This window comes from Azolla caroliniana, unplaced genomic scaffold, assembly GCF_043228905.1.
Source record: "Azolla caroliniana isolate FFs.n. ecotype wild unplaced genomic scaffold, voAzoCaro1.0.p SCAF_2, whole genome shotgun sequence".
Classification (NCBI taxonomy): Eukaryota; Viridiplantae; Streptophyta; class Polypodiopsida; order Salviniales; family Salviniaceae; genus Azolla; species Azolla caroliniana.
The window spans coordinates 7,951,923-7,974,425 of record NW_028230437.1 but is presented as its reverse complement, the minus strand read 5'-3'; the positions used below and the strand labels follow the sequence as shown (position 1 = coordinate 7,974,425).

General features: G+C 39.1%; 1 protein-coding gene across 1 annotated transcript; it reads right to left on the bottom strand.

Moving 5' to 3' along the window:
* Positions 1–2,534: 2,534 nt before the first annotated feature.
* LOC147867287 (acetyl transferase 1-like) lies at positions 2,535–6,226 on the bottom strand. The gene is made up of 3 exons (XM_087315080.1): positions 6,094–6,226; positions 4,383–4,811; positions 2,535–3,698 (listed from the first exon to the last, which is right to left on the bottom strand). The coding sequence occupies exons 2-3, from the start codon at positions 4,809–4,811 to the stop codon at positions 2,745–2,747; spliced, it is 1,383 nt and encodes a 460-aa protein (XP_087171206.1). The 5' UTR covers positions 6,094–6,226; the 3' UTR covers positions 2,535–2,744.
* Positions 6,227–22,503: the final 16,277 nt, after the last annotated feature.

The following is a 22,503-nucleotide window of genomic DNA, read 5'->3' as shown; positions in this document are numbered from 1 at the left end:
TGAAAATAGCATGGGCGACCTCAAGTGCCCACCTATTTAACTATCAATACATTTATATCATATAGATCACATTGTAGAGGTGATCTTTTACACGACAACATAACTTGTCATGTAAGTGATCTTTTCACGATGTAATAAAAAAGGATAGCCAAACACTTTGAAGTGTTCCATAAAATTGAGCCCGAAGATTGAATATGCAAATTTGTATTTATCAAATAGGAACTTAATTGTGTTATATTTCAACGAATTTTCACTCTTAAGTTGTTTTAGTATAACAAATGATCAAGTGCTATGATGCGAGGAGATACAATTTCAAGTGCTAACTTACCCAATGAGAAATTAAGTGGTGAATCACAAAATTGCATGTCTCCAAACACTATTATTGTCCTTGTTGGTTCTATCACTAATAGTATCCATTGGTTTTAGTAAAGAATCTTTTTGACTGCTAGTTCGAGAATTACGATGCATGGGCCTGAATTTGGGAAGACATGCAATTGACCCCATTATGGAATGGGCGCATATGAACAAATTAGTCAAAATGGTCAATGTTGTGGGTTCACCCCCATGGTTTGAGCTATTGTTCTAGATGGAGGGATCAACTCCTTCCATAACGGTCAAACACAATGTTGAATCTTGTTTTTATTGTTGAGTTTTATTGTTGAAACTTGAGATCATATATTTGTTAGCTAATGGTCCACAATTTAGATGCTTTTGATTCTAAAGAATATAATGATTAAAAACTTCACATAGCTTAGCATGTATCACTAGATATGAACACCCTTGGGTCTCATTGTTATCATTGTAGGGGGATTTTACATAAGAGGAGGTTACTAGCTCGAGAGCTCCCTCCTTCACTAAAATATTTATACAGAATCTCCAATAGATGTAAATGAGAGGAGTTGGAATCCATGTCTTCTATAAGGTTGGCTATAGGGTTATTGAGTCTTGTGTTGACTAGTGGTCACTAGGTGACCAACACTTGGCCAAAAGAAAAGTCATGATCAAGATATTGTCCACCTAGTGGGGTCTAAGAGGTAGGAGGATGTGTATGCGATAGCCCGTCAGAGTGATCCGGAAATCAAGGCGAGTGTGGACTCTCTTCTGGTGGTGCTCCTACCACGAACCATCGACATGCTCTAGCACCAAATCGAGTGACACTAGAAACATTTCCCCACATTCTACTCAACACCTTAACATTGCTAATGCAAACATATCTAAATCTAAAAAGAGTTTGGGCAAGAATCTACCTGGTATGCCAACAATCCCAATTAGTCCGTCCCGCAATTCCCAATCCACTTTGGGGAGCTACTCTAGCTCTTACCTCATGTCAGTCTAGCTAGTTTCACCAAACCAACCTTGAACCTAAGTCTATGTCACATTCTTTTGTGACAAACTAATGGTTTCCTTCCACATTAGATGGTTATAGGGGAAGAGTGGGTTTCAATCCACCTTTGAGTGTATTACCTAATTACTTAACGTCCATTAACGAACTCTATTAATAACTCTTAAACTTAACCTTAACATTGACACTTGATAAGATAATACTCTCATAGACTTAGCCTAGAGGTTTGGTAACATATACCTTAATTTACAAAGAAAATGTTAAGAAATCGCACAAGTGTTCAGAACCAAATCTCGCATTGCTTGACCATCAGTGTGTACATGTATCCACTTAAGCTTGGAGAGATACACCAAGATCTCATGTGTATGTTCATATATGTTTAGATCGGAGAAAGGGTGTCATTACTTGGAGGCATGAAATAGGGCTTACTATGCCTTGCAAAACATATGCAATGGATGGGAAATCAAAGAGGCCTTATTCTTTCCTTTGAAGACAGAATGGATTAGACTTCTCAAGATGTCATCTATCTCTTTTTCTCTCTTTCTTCTATCTTTTTCAATGTTGGCTCGACTAATATACCATAACATCCAAACCATAAAATTGAAAGAACTCATGTTCGATCGTCACACCTCTCACCTTTTGCAGGAATGGGGAGAGTAACAGTCATTACCACTCAACTTTTGTATTGCAATTTTCTGTTCCTAGAATACTGGCTTCATTTAGTTGCAAATGGATTCCATTGCCTGTCACGAGCATAGGTAGCTCTGAAGTAATCTGTCCAAATTACATTTCTTTGATAAGCTAGAAAAAAAGTGTAATGACAACATGCAGATAAATGGAAAAAGATAATATTTTGGGTTTGCTTCAGTAAGGCATAACATCCACAACATAGAACCATTTGGCAAGACTAATAATTGTACACGTTTTAAACTTCATTTACCTTGAAATCAGCACAAAGGCAAAACATCTCACCACAAAAACTGGGCAAGATAAAAAAACACATCTCTGGGTAATCACACTAAATGGACTTTCTCAGCAATGAACCAGCATATATAAGAAAATTCTGAAGTAATGGTATTCATGAACAAATGTTAGTCAAGAGCAAGCATTTGGAAACAAATTGTGAGCTCAGCTATTTTTTGGTGAAGAATAAAATAAAAAAATTAACTTAATGTGTAGAAATATAATGTAATGTACCATAATAATAAATTTATTAATAATTCTGTTTACCAAAGTACAAATAATTCTTCATGACAAAAGCCAAGCCAAGCTAACCTTGTTAATGAGCATTTCCATCATTATGCATCCATCCATCATTAATAAAAGAATTATCTTAAAAGTTTTCACTTCAAGCTTTCATACGTTAAGTCAATTTCCACCAGATTTTGCTTTTCTTGTATCATTACAACTCTGGCAAAACCCTCAATAATTCATCATCTTTAAGCAAGTTGTTGATCACTTCCTCTGGCAAGGAAACCACAACAACTCTGGATGATTTTCCCTCCGGACCCGGTAAAACAACAAGCTGACCCTCTCCTTTAAATGGCTCGATCCTATACCCAACTCTTATCGGCTTACCAAAATCAAAAACCACATCATAACACAAAAAGTAATCGAAAATTGCAATAGTGAGACCATCCGAATATAAGAAAGGAGGTTTCTTCAAAACTTCTTTTCCTTGTGCTTCCATCTCATTAACCAAATCCACAACAGATCGGACTTCCTCGGTATCGACCAATCCACTACTCTCATTGATAAGGCTCGACGCATAAGACAAGTCCTGGTTTAGAACTTCACCAGCATTCGTTGATATGCCAGTGAAATGGATAGCAGTGCCCACATAACCGTATGGTAATGGGGGCAAATGGATTTTCCGAAACTCCAGACATAAAGAAACTTTTGCTTCATCGGTTTTTGACTTACCTTGAGCTCTCAATATGGCCTTCCATAGTAGAGCTGATACAACATCAGAAGGAGTCGGGGGACCGTACTTTATGCTCCCTTCTTGCACCTCACTTATCATCTTTTCTACAGTCTCTTCACTGAAACTCAACGTGATGGTTCCAAACTCCTTGGCAAGACCATTATGACCTTCACGTTGAGGCTTTTCGTCATTTTGATCTTCATCTCGAGCATTGAAGAAACTGGTAGTATAATAATCTCTTGATTTCACTTCAAGGTTAACCTTGTCACGGGGCTTTAAGCTCGGGGGATGGAAGAAAGGAGGGTGCAAGATTTGTGCCACTCGGAATGTTTCCGACCACGCCTTCATAAAGAGTGTCCCACACATTGGATCACCTATGGTATGCATCCAACTAGTTCCAATTGCAATGTTGCCACACCCAAACTCTGTGAACTGGAAAAGGGAAAAAAAACTGCTACACCTTAAAATACATTACAAATAATACCATATATTGCCAATATAATATCGTATCATGCATACACTTAACCGTGATTCAGGGTACGATAGGTCCATTTGCATGCAGGTGGGTTATCATAAGACTTAATTATAAATCCTAATTCAGCAATACAACAATATCGTAATTGCACAGGTTCAAACTTTATTAGGAGTCTTAATATTAAGGCAAGGAATAACTTCATTTGCATGAGGATAGTTTCTCTCTAGACTTTATACTGATTCTCCAAACTCCACCCAAAAGCATAGTTTGTCAATCTAATATGATAATTGTGCACACATAACCTTGATTAGGCGTCAATATGAAGGCTATACATTGGTCGATTTGCATCTGAATGGCTTATCTCTAGCCTTCATACTGACTCCTAATTAAGGTTATGTGTGTGCAAATAACAAAGTATTCACATGAACTTCATGCAATGTAACAAAAATGGCCGTGAACAATTTGAACATATGAATGACAACCAATATATACTTAGGGGTTGTATCCAAAAAAATGATTAAAACATGCATATTTGAATCACAACCAATATAAAAGTCTTATCTTTAGTTTGTATCCAAGATTCTATGAGTATAGATTCAATAAACAATTGATCTATGAAGAAATTGATCGATCACAAGTACCTGAATGACGGAAACTGGTGTGATAGTATGATCGGCATTGATTTCCATTCTATTGAGTTCAAACTCAAGTTGGTGATCTTTCTTACACTTGCTGAAGAATTCTGCCAATGTGAGGTCACACTTAGCCTCATAGATTCTGACTCCAGCATCATTACACTTCACTTCCCATGTCTCATCTTCCTTCTTTTGAAGTCTCCCTGCAAACAAAGGGTAAGTCGAAAGAGACTTACAAAGAGAGTTTTTCAATCCATCCAAGAGACTTGATCGATCTTTAACACTCGATGTGTCATAGTAATATATCGCCTTTACTGTATGAAGTTTCATGATGTGGTCTAAATATGATAATGGGTGTATCTTTTTCGCTGCAGTTGGCTTATTTGGCACCACAGTTAACCTTGAATGGATATTTATTTCTTGTGTAAGTCCCATCTGCAACACATTAAAAGAATCACCATAAGATCTCTGATGTGTGTGTTTTTAGAAACAAATTTTCTTCCAACTTATAGCCATAGATTCTCAGTGTGTGAGATAAATGTGTGTATATATGCCATTTTTATCACATTGTGTGGTTTTATACATATAAATAGGGGAATAACATAACTCACAAACACCCATGAACGTTCTCTTTATTTCAGCAAATGCCCCTAGATTTTTGGTCATTCTAACATGAGAAATTATATGCGCCACTTGAACAATTATAGTTTCTTCTTGAGCAATAATACCGTCAATTCATCCGCTTTTTTCTATATATTGGAGGTTAACTAGGGGCATTTTTGGGAAACAAGAAAAGTTCAGGGGTATGTCAAACTTTTACCCATTACAATCATATGCATATATAAATATATGTAGATGTATATTTATGTGTATTTGTCTTGTTTATAAAATGAAAGATTTCAAATATACAGGATAACAGATCCCAGAAATGTGGACAAAGTTTCGTGTATGCCATTTTGTTCGCCATATTGTGTAGATATACAACTCAATTTCTTGTTTGTATACACCATCTGAGTATACTGTGTATATATGAACATTCATACATACATACATAAAGATACGTGCGCACACATACATGTATAGAACTCAATTTCACTGGGTGGATACACACACACACACACACACACACACACACACATATACAAGCATCCATTATATATTAGCCATACAAGCATACATCCACACAAATACTTAAAAACATCCATATACACATACACAAATTGCAACCATAAATACACACAAATATATGCAAACACACATATATTTAGACAACTCTGTACAGATCTAGATATATATGGAGCAGATACTTAATCTGAGCCTCATCTCATACTGACATTAAAATACTAGGTTTGATCCCACTATCTATATTCGCTTAAAAAGATGCAAATTTTGGAGAGTACTTTTAATAGAGCCTAAAAAAATACAGGAGAGAGAGAGAGAGGAATGCTAGCAAAAGCCTGATAACAATAGAAATACAGGATGAAAAATGCTGGTACATATAAAATAGGTGGAATCTAAGCCAAGACGAATACTTTTCCTTCAGAAGCTTAAGAAGGAGAAAACAAAAATACGATTATCACTTGAAAAAAAAAAATCAAGCTAAGAGTGGAGAGAGAGGGAGAGAGAAAGAAAACTCTTCAATAAGGAGAGTACCTTTGGTCCAGACGTGAAGCTGAACAGGACATGGAAATGTAAGGAAACGAAAGAGAAAGCTTACCTTTGGAGGAGTAGGAGGAGGAGTATGAGTATTGAAGATCGTCTGTTCTCTGTGTGGGTGCGTTAGAGCGGGTGCAGAGACAGGTGCAGAGAGAGACAGAGAGAGACGGGAGAGACAGGGGAGGTTCAGAGAGAGAGAGAGAGAGAGAGGGGGGGCAAGTTCTTGATATTTATGAAAATAGGCCCACTTTGGGGCAGACAGTTCAGAGAGGAGTTAAGAGCTGCGTTAATGAAGGGGGGGGGGGGGGGCGGAAGGTGGTAGGTAGTACATAAGTAGTAAGTATGTACATAGTACGTGAAACATACACTTTTTCTTCCTTCCTTTTATACACCATCCATGGATAGATCCCTTCGAGTCTCCTGATGAGAACCCGAGGGTTTCTTCGCGTGGTTCATGACACATATCTCCGTCATCAATCCACCACACGTTGACTGACTTCACTTGATGTTCCCTCGCCCTTTGTTCCTTTTGAGTTGACTTTTAGCTTGTCGAATGCGCCCCATGTTTGAGCTGCATGTGACATCATTACGTCGTGAGTGAGTGCGTGTGATCGTTGCGACGACACAGTGACATAAAAATACATAGTTGGTGAGGATTGAACCTACAACCTCACGTCAACAAGATGTTATGCTCAACCCTCCTTGGTCCCTTTCAAGGGATTCAACGCCAGTCATTGACACGTCAATCTAGTATTCTCGTTTCATTCCATCTTGTCTCCTTGATCTTTATCCCTGTCTTCGTGCTCTTGTGTCGTTCCCAGCTTCTTAAGTTCCACACTCTTAGCCCCGTCATCCATGCTTCGTCCGAATCCACGGTTAGTGTGTCCGTGACAATTGCACCCATGTTTGAGCTTGAGCTACCTGTGCCCACCTCATAGCGTCCAAGGAGGCTATTTGATTCAATTCGCGTAGGAGTTTGGTAGGACTCTTCTATTCCTTGCTCACTTTATGTAATATAGGGATGGCATTTGTTTGTTGTGTATACACCATGCATGGAGCTCTCATGTCCAAGCATTATTACAAGTTCACATTTGATGCTCTACAAAGTGTTGCTAAAACATAGTTGCGCTCATTAAGAACCTGTATTGTTGTATTTTAATCCACATAATGTTCCCATACCATCATTGTGTTAAACTTTCAAACCAGAATTTAGTTTGTTGTGTTGGGGTCATGGTGAGCATGAGATCCAAAGAATGTAATCGAAGCACAAGTGAATCCAAAGGTTATGAGTTTGCCACAAATATTCAAGAATGTGATCAAACTATAGTCGAGCTCATAATGTCAATATCATGATGAACAAGATGTTTTACTTTGCTACATTATATTGGTGTCTTGGCGATGGTGATCATGAGATCCAAAGAATGTAATCGAACCGTGATTGAATGCAGAAGTTATGAGTTTACCACAAATATTCAAGATCGTGATCAAATTGTAGTTGAGTTGGTAGTGTCAAGATCATGATGAACAAGATGTTTTGCTTTGCTACAATATATTGGTTTATTTTAACCATTATTGAGATAATTGAATCGAGCTCATGAACACAACCGAAACTATTGTTTGTTACATCTATACAATCTTGGTTATACCACATTTGGGTTAATTGTGTCCAATTAATCTCTTGTTCACTTCATTCATATTCTATGAGGCCCTTAAATCATTAGTTTGAATAATCAATCAAATCTATGGTAGCTAGTATGATTATAGTTGAGTTAGTTTGATCAAAGTTACTATGTAAAACCCATATTGCACTTACTACGTAAAATGTGTAGAGACCATGAGTGTTGTAAATAGGATACTAGATGGAAATACCAGGTAGCTCGAACTAACGTGAATCCTCCAATATAAAAAGGAGAGACTTAGGGATTTGAGGTGGTTGGTCTAGGTTAGACTTGTGACTTGGTCTACGTGTAGAGAGAGTTTGTGTGTGTGTGTGTGTGTGTGTGTGTGTGTGTGAAAGACACACACACACACACACACTTGGATACTGGGGTACATATATATGTGAATAGTGAAGCCACATTCTCCAATAGTTCTTTAGTAACCATTTGTTTTCTACTATTTTCTTTAAGTGTTGTCATGATATTTCCATCATTCTTTCCTTTAGTCATCTTGTAGGATCATCTTTGTAGGACTTACAACAAGTGTTTGGGTCATCTAATCCCATCAAACGTTACTAAAGTGGGAGGCTCATGTACAATGGCTAGAGGAATAGTTAAATGGAAGGTTTAGTGATGCTCTCAATGAGGTGGCGCATACATGCACAAAGAAAATGAGAGAATTCAAAGAATATTTAGCCGGTGAGAGGAGACAAGTGTTCAACTTAGAGGAATAGTCTTGGAAGGTTTGGTGATGCTCTTGATGAGGTGGAGCACACACATGGGCAAGAGAAGAATGAGAGAATTTGAAGAATATTTAGCCATTAAGAGAAGACAAGTGTTTAACTAAGAAAGGAGGCTAATAGAACAAAGAACATTATCTGCTTCACTAGAGTCCGTGAGTGGCCTCTCACACAAGACAAGCTCCTAAGGGGACTTCTCACCTCAATGAAGTAGAAGTTCAATGGAACCTAAATGTCTTTGTGGAAGGATCCAATGTATGATGTTATGATTTAGAGGTGGTAGTGGAGATTACTTTATAAGAAGAGATGTCCTAACATGGAGAATGAAATATTGGAAGGAACTCCACTTCATAGCAATATGAACCATCTGATACCGTCTTGCATACAATACATATTTCTCAATATTGGATTATGAAAGTGTTGAGAGGTTATATGAGAGTCAGATGAAGGACTCTAATCCAATCACCACCCACATTAATGGGCTCAATTACATAATTTAGTAGTTGAAATGGTTCAAGATGAAAATGAACCCCGAGTTGCAACATTTGATGCTCGCGTGCACATTTCTTGGTTCATATGATAACTTTAGCATTATGTCACACTCTCATACATGGAGGTATGCAAAGTGCTTCTCGAAGAAGAGATCCACTAAAGGTTGATGGCTAATGGACTAAGTGGGGAAGAATAAAACATATGACACTCATGGGTAAAGTTCGTAAGGTGGAAACAGAGCAAAAGCTAATGATGAGTAAGGAAGAAGTTAAATATTGTTTGAGAGAGGCAACGTGCTGCAACTACCTCTAGGAAGGGCATTATTAGAGGGACTATCACAGTGGAATTTAGAAGAACCCTAATTATGGGCATGTAAGACAATTGTCTACTTCATTACAAATTGGGATTAATAATCAACGTATTCTTAGAATGGGACAAGAGTAAGGTAAAGAAATTAGAGATTCTTAGAGTGTGAGATGCTCTCTTTGTGGATGAGACTTTGTACACATGGTTGCAACACCTAGGCACAAGATTTCATATGACACTACATAGAGGATGGCTCACTAGTTATGAGGCCCATTGATTAATGTGCTCTTCCCTTGACATTGGTGTTATGGATTATGGAGAAGAGATCGATTATGGCCTCCAAGAGTTACACCAAAATAAAAAAGAAGAAGCAAAAGGCTTGATCAATCTAGAGTAAACCCCAAATATGGGCAATGGGTTTGTACATGTAGAATTCAAGTGCTACTACCAAAAGTCAACAGGAAAACAACGTAGATAATAGTTGATTTTGCAAAAGTGATGCCCATGAAACTAAGTTACTAGGTTTAAACCCTAATATAGTTTGTAAAAACAATATTCAACGACATAACCCCAAATAACTATAGAATAATGATGTTTTACACATATGTCATGAGCTATCATTGATCAACATTATGTTGTTATGAACAATTCAAATTTAATATTCTTTATACCACCCTATCTCGAAATCATTCTCTCCACATAAAGCCTTCAAAATTGGTCTTGTTTGGTATATTGATGGTTGCAAACACCAATTAATTTAAAATTTAAGAGCGTTGAGTTTGAGATTTGTTTATGATTGTGCTCTAAAGTTTCCTTATCCACGAAAAAGATTGCTTTCACTCATTGTGATCACAACAGTCTTTTCAAGTCTCGTGCACGTTTTTATCTTTAAAACAATTCTATGGTCATAGTAACATAACAATTTTCTCCTTTAAACCCTTTTATATTAATCGATGCGCATGAATCCTTTCCCAAAATGATAAGTTGTGGCTCCATTTTCATTAAGTACAATTCTCACGAAAGATTTAGAAGGAAATGCATGTGCAACAAAAGTAACAAATGGTTCGCTAATTGATTTGAGAAAATTCTTGATGCTAGGGTCTAGCAATATTTGGATGCATCTCAATTTACTATTTAACACGTTAAGGTCTGTAATGAGTTGCACCCGCTAATGAGTCAATATTAATGCAAAAGATTTTTATTACTTATGACATAAATAATAAGTTTCAAATATTAATTAAAAATTTGATTATGCACCCACAAATAATTGATGAGGGCGTAGGAGTCATGCCTCATGAAAGCATAAAAAAGTTTGGTTGGTGCATGCACTTATTTACTTAAATTGTTAGGAATCGATCATAATTATGAATAATTACTAGCTTATAACATACATTGTACAACCTAATCACCATATAATTAATTATACACATACAACTATACCTTATCAATTATGGCATATGTTATTTTATGTTTTGAATGAGCAATTTACGAAGTTACTCGTTTACACTTTTCTCTTTCAATCCTGTAGGCTATGATGACTCTTTCAAAACATATTGACATGTTTTCAAATGCCTTGGATGGGTCACAAGTGAATGGCCAAGAAAACCTACCCTTGGACAATGGGATATAAATTGGATTTACATGGAAACCGTTTCTTTGGTTTTTTTCTACTTTGTCAATGCCATTTCATACTCTATTTCATGCATGCTATTCGGTGGGTCTAAACGGTAAACTAGATTCACCTTGTTAGCATTAATAAATAATGAGAATATGTTCGTTGGGGAACTCTATAATTGTTGAAGTATTAATGGCTAGTTGTTGAGCCATCTACTCGTATTAATGGTGCGCATGTGATTTATTACTTACACGCTCAATTGAGGAGAAGGCTCTACTACATTAATGGCCACATTGCCATTCACTTTTTTTTTATGATGATATTTCGAAGTCAAGTCCCACTTTGTGCATACATTTTCAACTTCTTATGTTAGAAAAATCCTTCACTTAGGAAAGGTAACAAATATAAAGTCTATACAAAAATGAAGCATCATACCAATATATATATATATGTACATGCAAAGGGCTTGATCGAATCAGCAGATTGATTGGATATTGTTGATTCTACTATGTTTTATATTCATCCATGCATTTAAAAACACCTTCGCCGTATTATGTAAGAGCGAAAAAGATAAGGGAACATTATTGTGTTTGTTTACTTAAAATCACTAGTACTAAATTTACACCTAAATAGTTCTCATTACATTAAGAAAAGATACTACAAGTGTATTAGACAAAAAAAAAGGTTAATTATAAAACATTTAAGTACAATCTTAGAGTGAATAACAAAATTTTAACTAGAAAAGGCACAACTATGAATGCAAAAAAAGAGAGGAATTAATAAACATTGTAAACTTAACAACAATATAAAAATACATGTAATAATTAGAAGCATCAAACATATATTACGATCATGTGGTAGATTGGTTGTTTGTTTTTCTTGTTACATGAAATTTTAAGTGAACATAATTTAAGAATGGAGATATATAGAAGAACTTGACGAATAAAGTACCATCAAGTCACAATTTCATCGATATGATGTCATAAGGAAGACCAATTTGGTTGGAAGTCGTCATGTGAAACTTCATGTCAGAGTTATGTTTTTGGATTTAGGGTTTAGATTTGGAGCTTCGGGTAGATTTAGACATGACAAAACACATGAAATATTAGGATGAAAGGAAGGCAGAACTTGTTAGTTTAATGTTAAATTAGCTCCCTAATATTATTTCTCTTGCTAAAGCATAAAGGGTTTGAAACCGATCGCCCCAATTCGTTATTGAAAAATTTAATCAATTAATCCTTCAAGTAGACCCAATTATGTCTGAAGAAATCAATTTGTTTTTCTTATGGGGCTCTTCTTTAGACATGATGTATATCTGACAAGGGCACTACATCTCTACAAGCAGCCATACAAATTGCTCAGCAAATAAAATCTTCAACAAACAAATTATTTAAGCAATCAAGATTAGAAACCATAGGAGGCCACACCAATTAGGGATGTCTTCAGGAAATTAATAACATGTGTATCACTCTCATACAAATTGCATCTTGCTCTTTGTTAGTTTTCCACCATTTGCCTTTTATGTCTTCACCAAACAACTTTTTTGTTAGAATATAAGTTAAATTGTTACAACCGTTACAATTACATAAAATAAAAGAATAGAATATTAAAATAAATCTTGGAAGCACAAACGTTTCATCTAATGAACGTTTGAGCTCCCAATGAAACTCTATTTAAAGAAGTAGTTGTGATTCTCAAGGGGTGTTCTAGGTGGGGAAGGATTAGGGTCATTAGTTAGTAATTACTGTTGATCTTTTCACTTCCATTGAATACAACAGTGTTCCCTCTCATTTTGTGCCATTGGTGTAATACTTGGTATCGGAGCCAGGTTAGGATTGGCGAGCCATTCTAACAAGAAGAGATTGAAGAAGTGGCAGACGACACTAGGGGAGATCGCACTAGACCGAGGAGACCAAGAGGCCACGGAATTAGAGAGTGGAAGGGTTCAATATGGAAGATCAAAGATGGGAGAGAGAAGAAGAGGAATTGGGCGTGCCAACAGGAGGCCCGCAAGGGAGAAGGCACGCGGAAGGAGGACCGACACGTTTAGAGGCTGGAAGTAGGTAATGCCGAGAACTGCCACAATAATTCAACAACCCAAGCAATCTTTTTCTCTTAACATAAAAAATTAATGCATTGGGCATAGCTTGTGAGGCAAATGGTAGACAATGGAGCAACACACAACTTCATAACACCTGAATGCGCGAGGAAAAGTGCTCAGGCTACTACAACAGATGCCGGTGCCATCCCGTCCATGGGATGCAATAACCATGGATTTTATAATTGATCTACCCTCATCCAAGGGGTTTGCATCCTTATGGTAATTGTGGATTTCTTTTCTAAACAAGCCCCACTTCGTGCCAGCAAAACCACCTCTAACAGCGCAACATGTAGCACACTTGTTTTTTAAACATGTTTTCAAGTATCACGGGCTACCAGAAATCATAGTGTCTGATAGGGATCCAAGGTTCACCCGTGGATTTTGGCAAGAATTGTTTCGGATTCTAGGCACGCAGTTCCGTATGTCATCATTCGCACACCCGCAAACAGACGGACAAACCGAGCGACTCAATCAAGGCATCGAAGACCACATTTGATGTTATGTCAAAGTGGATCAGTGGACTGGGTGGAACACATCGACATGCTCGAATTTTGTTACAATGCTGCAATCCATTCAGCAACGAGATTCTCTCCATTCGAGCTTGCCACAAGTAAAGAAGTCCTCACGCCAATTGCTTTATTGCATACGATTAAGAAGACACAAGTTGAAAAATTGGATGTATCTCGTTTTTTGGTGGAATGGAAGGACCGGATGCAAGCAACACAAGAGCATCTCATAAAAACAAAGTCGCGGATGATCAATCGTGTCAATAAGAAACGAGAACATATGGAGTTTTACCCAAGGGATTTAGTACTAGTCAATTTGGCTAGTTGGCCATTACCTTAGGGCCTCACGCCCAAGTTTAATCATTGGTTCTACGGACCGTACAAGATGGTCAAACAACTCAACAATGTATCCTACAAATTACAACTCCCGAAGGCTTCCAAGATACGCAATGTTTTTCATGTTAGCCTGCTCAAACGTTTTCGCCCATATGAAACATGGGGTCGCGAGGCAACTATTAGATGTGAACTTGAAGCACTTTTGAAGACACAAGTTTGTAGATGGAGAAGACGCTACTTCATCAAGTGGCGAGGGAAACCCTTATCCGAACCGTCGTGGGTAATTGAAGAAGCGTTGCTACAACCAAGGTTTGAATGGCTACTTGAGCCTCTACAACAACCAGAGCCCTAGACTTAGGAACTTTTATGCAATAGTTTCAAGGTTGAAACTTTCTTGACTAACGGGAGAGTGTTACAACTGTTACAATTACATAAAATAAAATAATAGAATATTAAAATAAATCTCGGAAGCACAAACGTTTCATCTAACGAACGTTTGAGCTCCCAATGAAACTCTATTTAAAGAAGTAGTTGTGACTCTCAAGGGGTGTTCCTGGTGGGGAAGGATTAGGGTCATTAGTTAGTAATTATTGTTTATCTTTTCACTTCCATTGAATACAACAATGTTCTCTCTCATTTTGTGCCATTTGTTTGATTTCCACCATTTGATTTTATGTCCTCACCAAACATCTTTTTTGTTAGAATATAAGTTAAATAATAATACTAATATTAAATATTATAACCACCTTTCTTGGTGACATTCACCAAGAAGGACTCTAAGTTCTAACTACCTTCAAGTAAAGTTATAAATAGACCTCTAGGCCTAATGTTGTAACAGGGCGTTTTAATATAATATAACTTTTCAGTTTCCCTCACTCTCACTCTCACTCTCTTCTCTTCTTCACACGGTATTAGAGCGTTAGGCTCTCTCCCACCACCTTCATGTTTCCTTTCCTCCTCCTTCATAGTTGGTGCTCTTGCCACTAGTTAGATTTGGACAACTATGGCACAACACACACACGACACACCTACTTCTACACCCGGTCCATCTACCCTGACACTCAGTTCGTTCACATCGACACTCAATCCATCAATCCCGGTACTCGTTTCTTCAATCTCCGTGCAAGGCACTACTCCGCTCTCCCCAACCACTACGAGAAGTTACAATCTTGACAAACTCATAGGCCCCAACTACCTTACATGAGCCACACGGATGACCTGATGCTCAAATGAGCAGACTTGTGGAACGTGGTAAGTGGCACAATCCAACCTACCACAACCAATAACATTGAGTGGATGGCAAAAGATCTCCAAGCCCAAGCAAAACTCATGTTCCACCTTGGAGACCCACAACTGCAAATGGTTCGACGTTGCAATACCTCGGCAGAAATTTGGAACTTACTCTGAAGCACTTATCATCATGAAGATTTGATCACTCAAGTCGCATCGCTAAAAAAGCTTTTCATTACTTCTGTCACAGGAAACCATGAAATCACCAAATTTCTTGATGAATGGTGTACCCTATTTTACAATGCCCTCCTCTTGGAACTGCAATTGGATTCAAATCTCCAAGCAATGTTACTCTTAGCGGCATTGCCCTTCTCCTGGCGACCATTTATAACCACTCAAGCATCAACGATAGGCCTCATGGTTGAATCTCTTATGGCATTCATCCGCCAATAAGAGAACATGCGAAATGACACTCATCACTCAAGTGCAACATTTTCAACATTGTCGACACAATATATGCAATGAAAACCTAACTTTAAAAGGGGACCACCCTACTGGAGGAACAACAACAACATGCGATATGTCATCACTTTGACAAAAGTTTGTACATATTGCGGACACCATGAACGTCTTGAATGTGAGTGCCACACCAAGCGCCGCGAGCAACTGAACTAGCCACAACAACAACGTCAACAACTACATGGACAACTTCTTAGAGCACACCTCCAACAACTAACTGTGCCCAAAGTTGGCCAATATGGTATGGAAACATTACAACTATTTACAATATTACTAAATAGTTCCAACTGCCTTTCCCACACCACAGATATATTCGAATGGCTACTTGAGACTGGTGCAACTCACCACATGATTCCACAAAAGCATTGGCTCCGCGACTACAAACACCTCTCAAGTACCATGCGTGTCTACCGGGAACAACCAATTCCTCACAGCCATCGGTGTCGGGAATCTCCAGGTCACCCTACCAAGTGGAGAAAATGTCAACATCTACAATGTGCATCACATCCCGAGTCTTAGCCGGAATATACTTTTGGTTACATTAGCTACCTCGATTGCATCTTCCATTGAGTTCTTCCATGACTCGTGTATTATTCACTTCAAACCCCCTAATGGAGAATTTGAAATTATAAAACTACCTCAAAATGACCGTTTGTATCCGATGGCTATATTTATGTCTAATCCTCACTTTGTAATTGGTCACACCTCCATCCATTCTCCTCACATGGCGAAGGCCATGTCCATCCTTATTTGGCACTACAAGTTCGGTCATATAAATAGTGTCACACTACATCGCATGGTAAAAGATAAGCTTTGTGCCGGTTGACCATCCTATCTAAACCCAACCATCCTATCTAAACCCAATAGAATTGTATGAAGGTTGCATTCTAGGAAAAGCTAGCCACAAAAGTCACCAAACATTACTCAACAAATCCACACAATTGAACCAACTAGTACATAGTGACCTTTGTGGACCCATGAAAATGATCTCACTCACGCACTCCTATTACTTTCTCACCTTCATTGATGATTTTAGCAGGTATACAACTGTGTACTTCCTCAAGAAAAAGTCTAAAGTACTCACATACTTCAAAGAGTATTGCAACTTCGTGATCCGACAACATGAGCTCCCAATTCTAGCACTTCGGTCCGACAATGGTAGAGAATTATGGCTCACGTGCATTTGAGGTCTTTTGTAAAAACGAAGGCATCCGACAACGATTCACAGTTCCATACACACCTCAACAAAACGGGGTGTCTGAATGGAAGAACCATACTGTCATTGGTGCCACTAGAGCCATGCTTCTTACGACGGGACTACCAAAAAGCTATTGGGAAGAGGTGGTGTCATGAACACACCAAGCGCGGACTAAGACAAAGCATGGATGATGAGGCTATGATCAATAAGGCTATGAATGTGGAATAGGAAGTCCATGACTGGCGTTGTTCACCTTGAATTCCTTCAAGGTGAACTCAACTATTTATACTAAGTGGCATGCATACTTGTTGCACACATGTGATACAATAGAGTATGTAGGCAGTAGGTACGCATGCATGTGCCAAGTATTAATAATACAAGGGAGAAATTATGCACATGATGCTAGCTAAAACCTACAATGAGGAAGCATATACATGATTATATGCTAGATGTGTGGTTAACACATAACACTCGATTATAACATGGTTATGTCAAGAGTTCGAATCTTGGCAGGTGGTCGCGACAACATGTTATATTCAAAATCGAGTTCCGCATGCCGCCGACCCCAAAACCATACCATATTTTCATTGGGTTGGTAAGCCACCTAATGTTCAACATCTTCGAATCTTTCGATGTGTAGTGTACCCGGTAAAAGCGTTGGATCTGAGAAAGAAGTTGGACCCAACAAGCATGTGGATGATCTTTGTTGGCTATGATGATCGGTTTGGCACCAAAGCGTATAGATTGTTCGATCTGGTGCAACGAAGATTTCACCTCGCACACTCGGTCTACTTCGATGAAATCTCTCTCATTAGTTCCAAAGAAGAAAGACGCAACCCCATAACATTATTAACCCCATCATCCACCACACCAACTATTCCATTCTCTACTCCAAAAATACACCATCAAGTTGAATGGGAAGAATCCTCACAATTCACCCCACCCTTACCACATACTTCCACTCCAATTGTCCCGACAATAACCACAACACCACCACCGTCACATAACCCCACCTCTACACCACCTAAAGCCCCTCCATGGTCCCTTGGATAGAAAACCAAATCGCTCCTATTCCCTAATTCTACAAATTCACCATCTCCTAATGAATCCCACCCCACCACAGTTTAAAGATACTGTAACTCATCTAAAAATACCACTACAACCAAACAACGTACCTCTAGTAGACCACTACCTGCCATTATACCGGTAGAATCTATCCATCAACCATCTCTACTAGTACCAATCCCTAAATCTCATCCTCCCAAAGCTTCCAAAGTCTGATCTTTGAAGGAGATCTATGAAAAAACGAACATCGCCTCTAGTATACTAGAAAACCCTATCCATCTATCATGAGACTCCACTACATTTGATCCCTTAGATATATTCTACCAACAAATGATTCAAAATACGTCCTCCGATCATGACCTTCAATTGTTAAACCTTGAATCTTTTGATGATTTTAATATATAAGAACCACTCTCGAGAATCGAATCCACTTCATGGTGTGAAGCCATGAACCCGGAGTACCAATCTCTCATGGAGAATGGTACATGGCAACTAGTACCACAACTGACAGACCGAAAATTGGTATCTTGCAATTGGCTACTCCGGAAGAAGTTTCATGATGATGGCATGATCTCGCGTTACAAAGCTCCACTTGTGGCACAAGGATTTTCACAAGTACCCGGCATGGACTACAACGAGACCTTCTCTCCCGTCCTTTGGATGACCTCGTTCCGAGCATTACTTGCCATTGCCACGCAACTTCACCTCCTCGTCCATCAAGTGGATGTTTGGACTGCCTTTCTACATAGAAACTTACATGAAGAGATATATATGGAGCAACTACCCGGTTACATTTCTAAAGATTACCCCAACTATGTCTATAAATTAATCAAATCCCTATATGGTCTAAAATAATCCCCACGTCAATGGTACGAATGGTTTAACACGTGTATGTCAAACCTAGGATATATCTGCTTTCAATTCGATGTATATAGCCGAAATGGCCCCAATATAATACTCCTCCTAGCCATTTATGTCTATGACATCCTAATTCTAACAAACTCTGAAAACATACTATCCAAATCCAAGAGTGAACTCCATGCATCATTCTTGATGCAAGATATTGGAGCATTCCACGATTGTCTACGTATCCAAGTTATACAAGATCCCTCCCAAGGCCTTAATCAGATAAACCAAAATCCTACATTGAGTCACTCCTTAAAAAGTACAACATGTCCACATGTAAAGGTGTGTAAACTCCCCTACTGAACTCACTTAAAAAACCAACCTCATTCTCAACAATGACTTAAAGATCGAATATGGTGGCACTTCCATATGCCAACATCCTTGGTGGAATTAGATACCTCATTACATGCACAAGACCTGACATATGCTTTGCAACTAATTTCTTATCTCACAACATGCAGGCACCAAGTCCAGTCCACACCCAACACTTGAAGTGCCTATTAAGTTACCTTCAAGAAACTAAGGACTTCATCATCACCTATTCAGCATGTCAACCATTAACCGCAACATACTTAGCTTGCTCCTTCGATGCCGATTCAGGGGGTGATGAAGACACATTACAATCGACATCAGGATACGACGACCTCCTATCGAATGGTGCCATTTCATGGAAAAGCAAAAGGCAACAAAGAGTTACACTCTCATCAATTGAAGCAGAATATGTAGCGATGACTTTGGCACTAAAAGAAAGAATTTAGCTAAAGGAATTCTTGAAGGAAACAACTCTCTTCCCGGATCATCCTCTTCTCCTTTGATGTGATAACATGGCAGCCATTATGCTTGCAAAGAACCTCAAACATTCATAGCTAACAAAGCACATTGCCATGAAGCTACAATTTACTAGGGAACTACTACATGAAGGCAATATTAAGATAACTCCTTGTTGCACTGAGCAACAATGGGCAGACTTCTTAATGAAGTCTACTCAAAAGTCCAAACACTATGAAAGTTGTAATAAACTAGGATTAAAAGCTACTTAGTTAATATTATCTTACTTAGGGATGTGTGTTAGAATATAAGTTAAATAATAATACTAATATTAAATATTATAACCACCTTTCTTAGTGACATTCACCAAGAAAGGCTCTAACTACCTTCAAGTAGTTTATAAATAGGCATCTAGGCCTAATGTTGTAATAGGGCATTTTAATATAATATAACTTTTCAGTTTCTGTCACTCTCTTTCTTTCTTTTTATTATTACTATCATAATTAGCTTACACTAATGGTAAGTTGTTTACACTACTAATACTACATATTGGGTTTGAAACCCAATTTTCTCTTTCTCACCTCTCTATTACTCCATAGATGTCTCTGATTTCACTAGATGTGTAAAAAGATACGTGCGAAAGCATATGCGTAAGACACAGAGTGCAGTCGGTTATCCGGAAACACGACAGCTAGGTAAACATAGAGAATGGATACACAATGAGAGAGAGACTAAGTGAGCAGACAAACAAAAATTCTATTATCAAAAGACTCAATTCTCAGTACATACAATGTGCTTAGTGAGCACTATTTATACAAGTCCTAAACAGGATTGACAGAAGTACCGACCAATACTTCAATGCTTAGGAAGAGCCTCTAACACTAACTACCAATATTAGACCCATTTACTAGAATAGATCTAATTAGCATGTGTGATGTTCCAGATTGGCTTCCCCAGCCGCTCCATCATCCGGTCTGGATCCGTCATCTGGATTCAATATTCGTTCCGTCATCTTGATCTGGTATCCGACTTCTTCGTCCGATCCGGCATCTGGTTCGGAATCTCGGCCTAGTCAACCGGATCGGTTCCGATTTGACCTACCAGGTTGTTCAGCGGTCCGGCCCATGTTGAGCTTGCTTGCTCAACACTCCCCCTCAAGCTCAATTTGAGGTCGGTCCGTCATGTCAGCATTCGCCGGTTCTTGCCTCCAACTCCTCCTGGCGTCCTTGCACCTAGCTCGCGTTCCTCAGTTGGTCTGGTCTTGCATTCTACAACCCCTCTGGTCCAATGCTCCTTGACCCCTCCGGTTCTATGCTCCTTGACCCCTCCGGTTCTACGCTCCTCGACCCCTCCGGTTCTACGCTCCTCAACCCTCACAGTCAGTATGTTTGCGCTTCAAGCCCTTCTCAACATCCTCGCTACTGTGACATTGGCGCCCCTCGATCCATCGGTTCCTCCGTGTTGGAGTTAGCTTCACCCGCCTCCTTGTCTGCTTGGCCTTCATGCGATTTGGTTCGTCTGAATCACCCTCCTCAACCGAAATGACTATCTCCAATTCGTTCTCCTTCAGGACCTGGACCACATCCTACCATGTCTTGGTCCTATCCTTTATCTTCAGGTTGGCTTTGCCTTTGTTGGATTTTCCGCCTACCTTGCCTTTCTCAACACTACCTCCCCCTTGTTCGGTTGGCTCCGACTTAGACTCACTCTTTCGGTTGCTCCCCCAACATTTGTCCTCAGCTTCTTTAACTGTCCCAAAATCGAATTCCACATCCGATTCAATTTTCTGGACTTCATCTCTCTCCTTCTCGCTCTCGCTTCTCCCCCTGAAGTTCAGCATGTCGAGATGCTGCAAGCCAAGCTTTACTCGAAAAATGTTGTAATTTGTCCAAGCCGAGAGGTTTGGTGAAGATATCAACAACCTGCCGATTCGTTGGAATGTAGACAAGTTCCACTTCACGGGAGAGGACTAACTCGCAGAAAAAATGATAGTGCACCAAGCACCTCAATGTGCTTCATCTGGTCGTGGAAAATAGGGTTCTTTGCTAGTTGGATGTTGCTGAGGTTATCACAGTATATGATTGTCGGCTCAGACACCTCCACATGCAGATCCTTCAAGAGCCTCTTGAGCCATATGGCTTCGCATATAGCGAAAACCGCTCCTTGGTACTCGGCTTCAGTACTCGACATTGCTACTATCGATTGTTTCTTGCTGCTTCATGCAATCATGACGCTTCCCAACGAGAATGCAAAACTAGATGTTGACCTGTGATCGCTTGCATTTTCGACCCAATCGGCATCTGTGTAGCCGACAAGCTGTTCGGCTACACCAGTCCCATACAACAACACCCTGTCCTTCGTGCCTCTCACATACCATAAGATCCTTTACGCGCACTGATGGTGTTCTGTCTTTGGTTGTGACATAAACTGACTGATCAAACCGACCAGATAGTTGAGGTCCGGACGACTGATGGTTAAGTAGATAAGGCTTTTGACAATCTGTCGGAATCGTGTCAGGTCACACACTATTCCCGAACCTTGGCAAAGCTTCACGTTTCTATTGAGAGGAGTTAAGACGAATTTGCAGTCTGTCATTCTGAACTTGAAGAGCATACTCAACACATAATGGCATTGGCTGATTAGTATGCCTTTAGGGGTATAGATCACTTCGATCCCGAGGAAGTAATGAAGGTCCCCTAGGTCCTTCATCTCAAATGATGCTGTTAGTTGAGACTTGACATGACCGATTTCTTCTAGGTCGGCACTGACGATGACTAAATCATCAACATATAGCAAAATGCTTATCGGTTTGGTCCAACTCTGTTGAATGAACAATGAACAGTTTGATTTCGACGGAGCAAATCCCATCCTATGTAACCTTTGCGTGATCTTCGTGTTCCAGGCATGCAGGGCTTGCTTAAGTCTGTAGAGGGACTTGTTTAGTCGGAAAACTACCGATGTGTGCAATTTAGATAGAAATCCGTGGGGTTGTACCATGTACACCTATTCCTGAAGTTTTCCTTCCAGGAAC

What these genes read in the sequence shown, in the direction of transcription:
- LOC147867287 (XM_087315080.1), bottom strand. Translation starts at nt 4,811, where the DNA reads ATGGGACTTACACAAGAAATAAATATCCATTCAAGGTTAACTGTGGTG. An exon ending in CACCAGTTTCCGTCATTCAG is followed by an intron (nt 3,699 to 4,382) that starts GTACTTGTGATC and finishes TCCCTTTTCCAG; the next exon opens with TTCACAGAGTTTGGGTGTGG.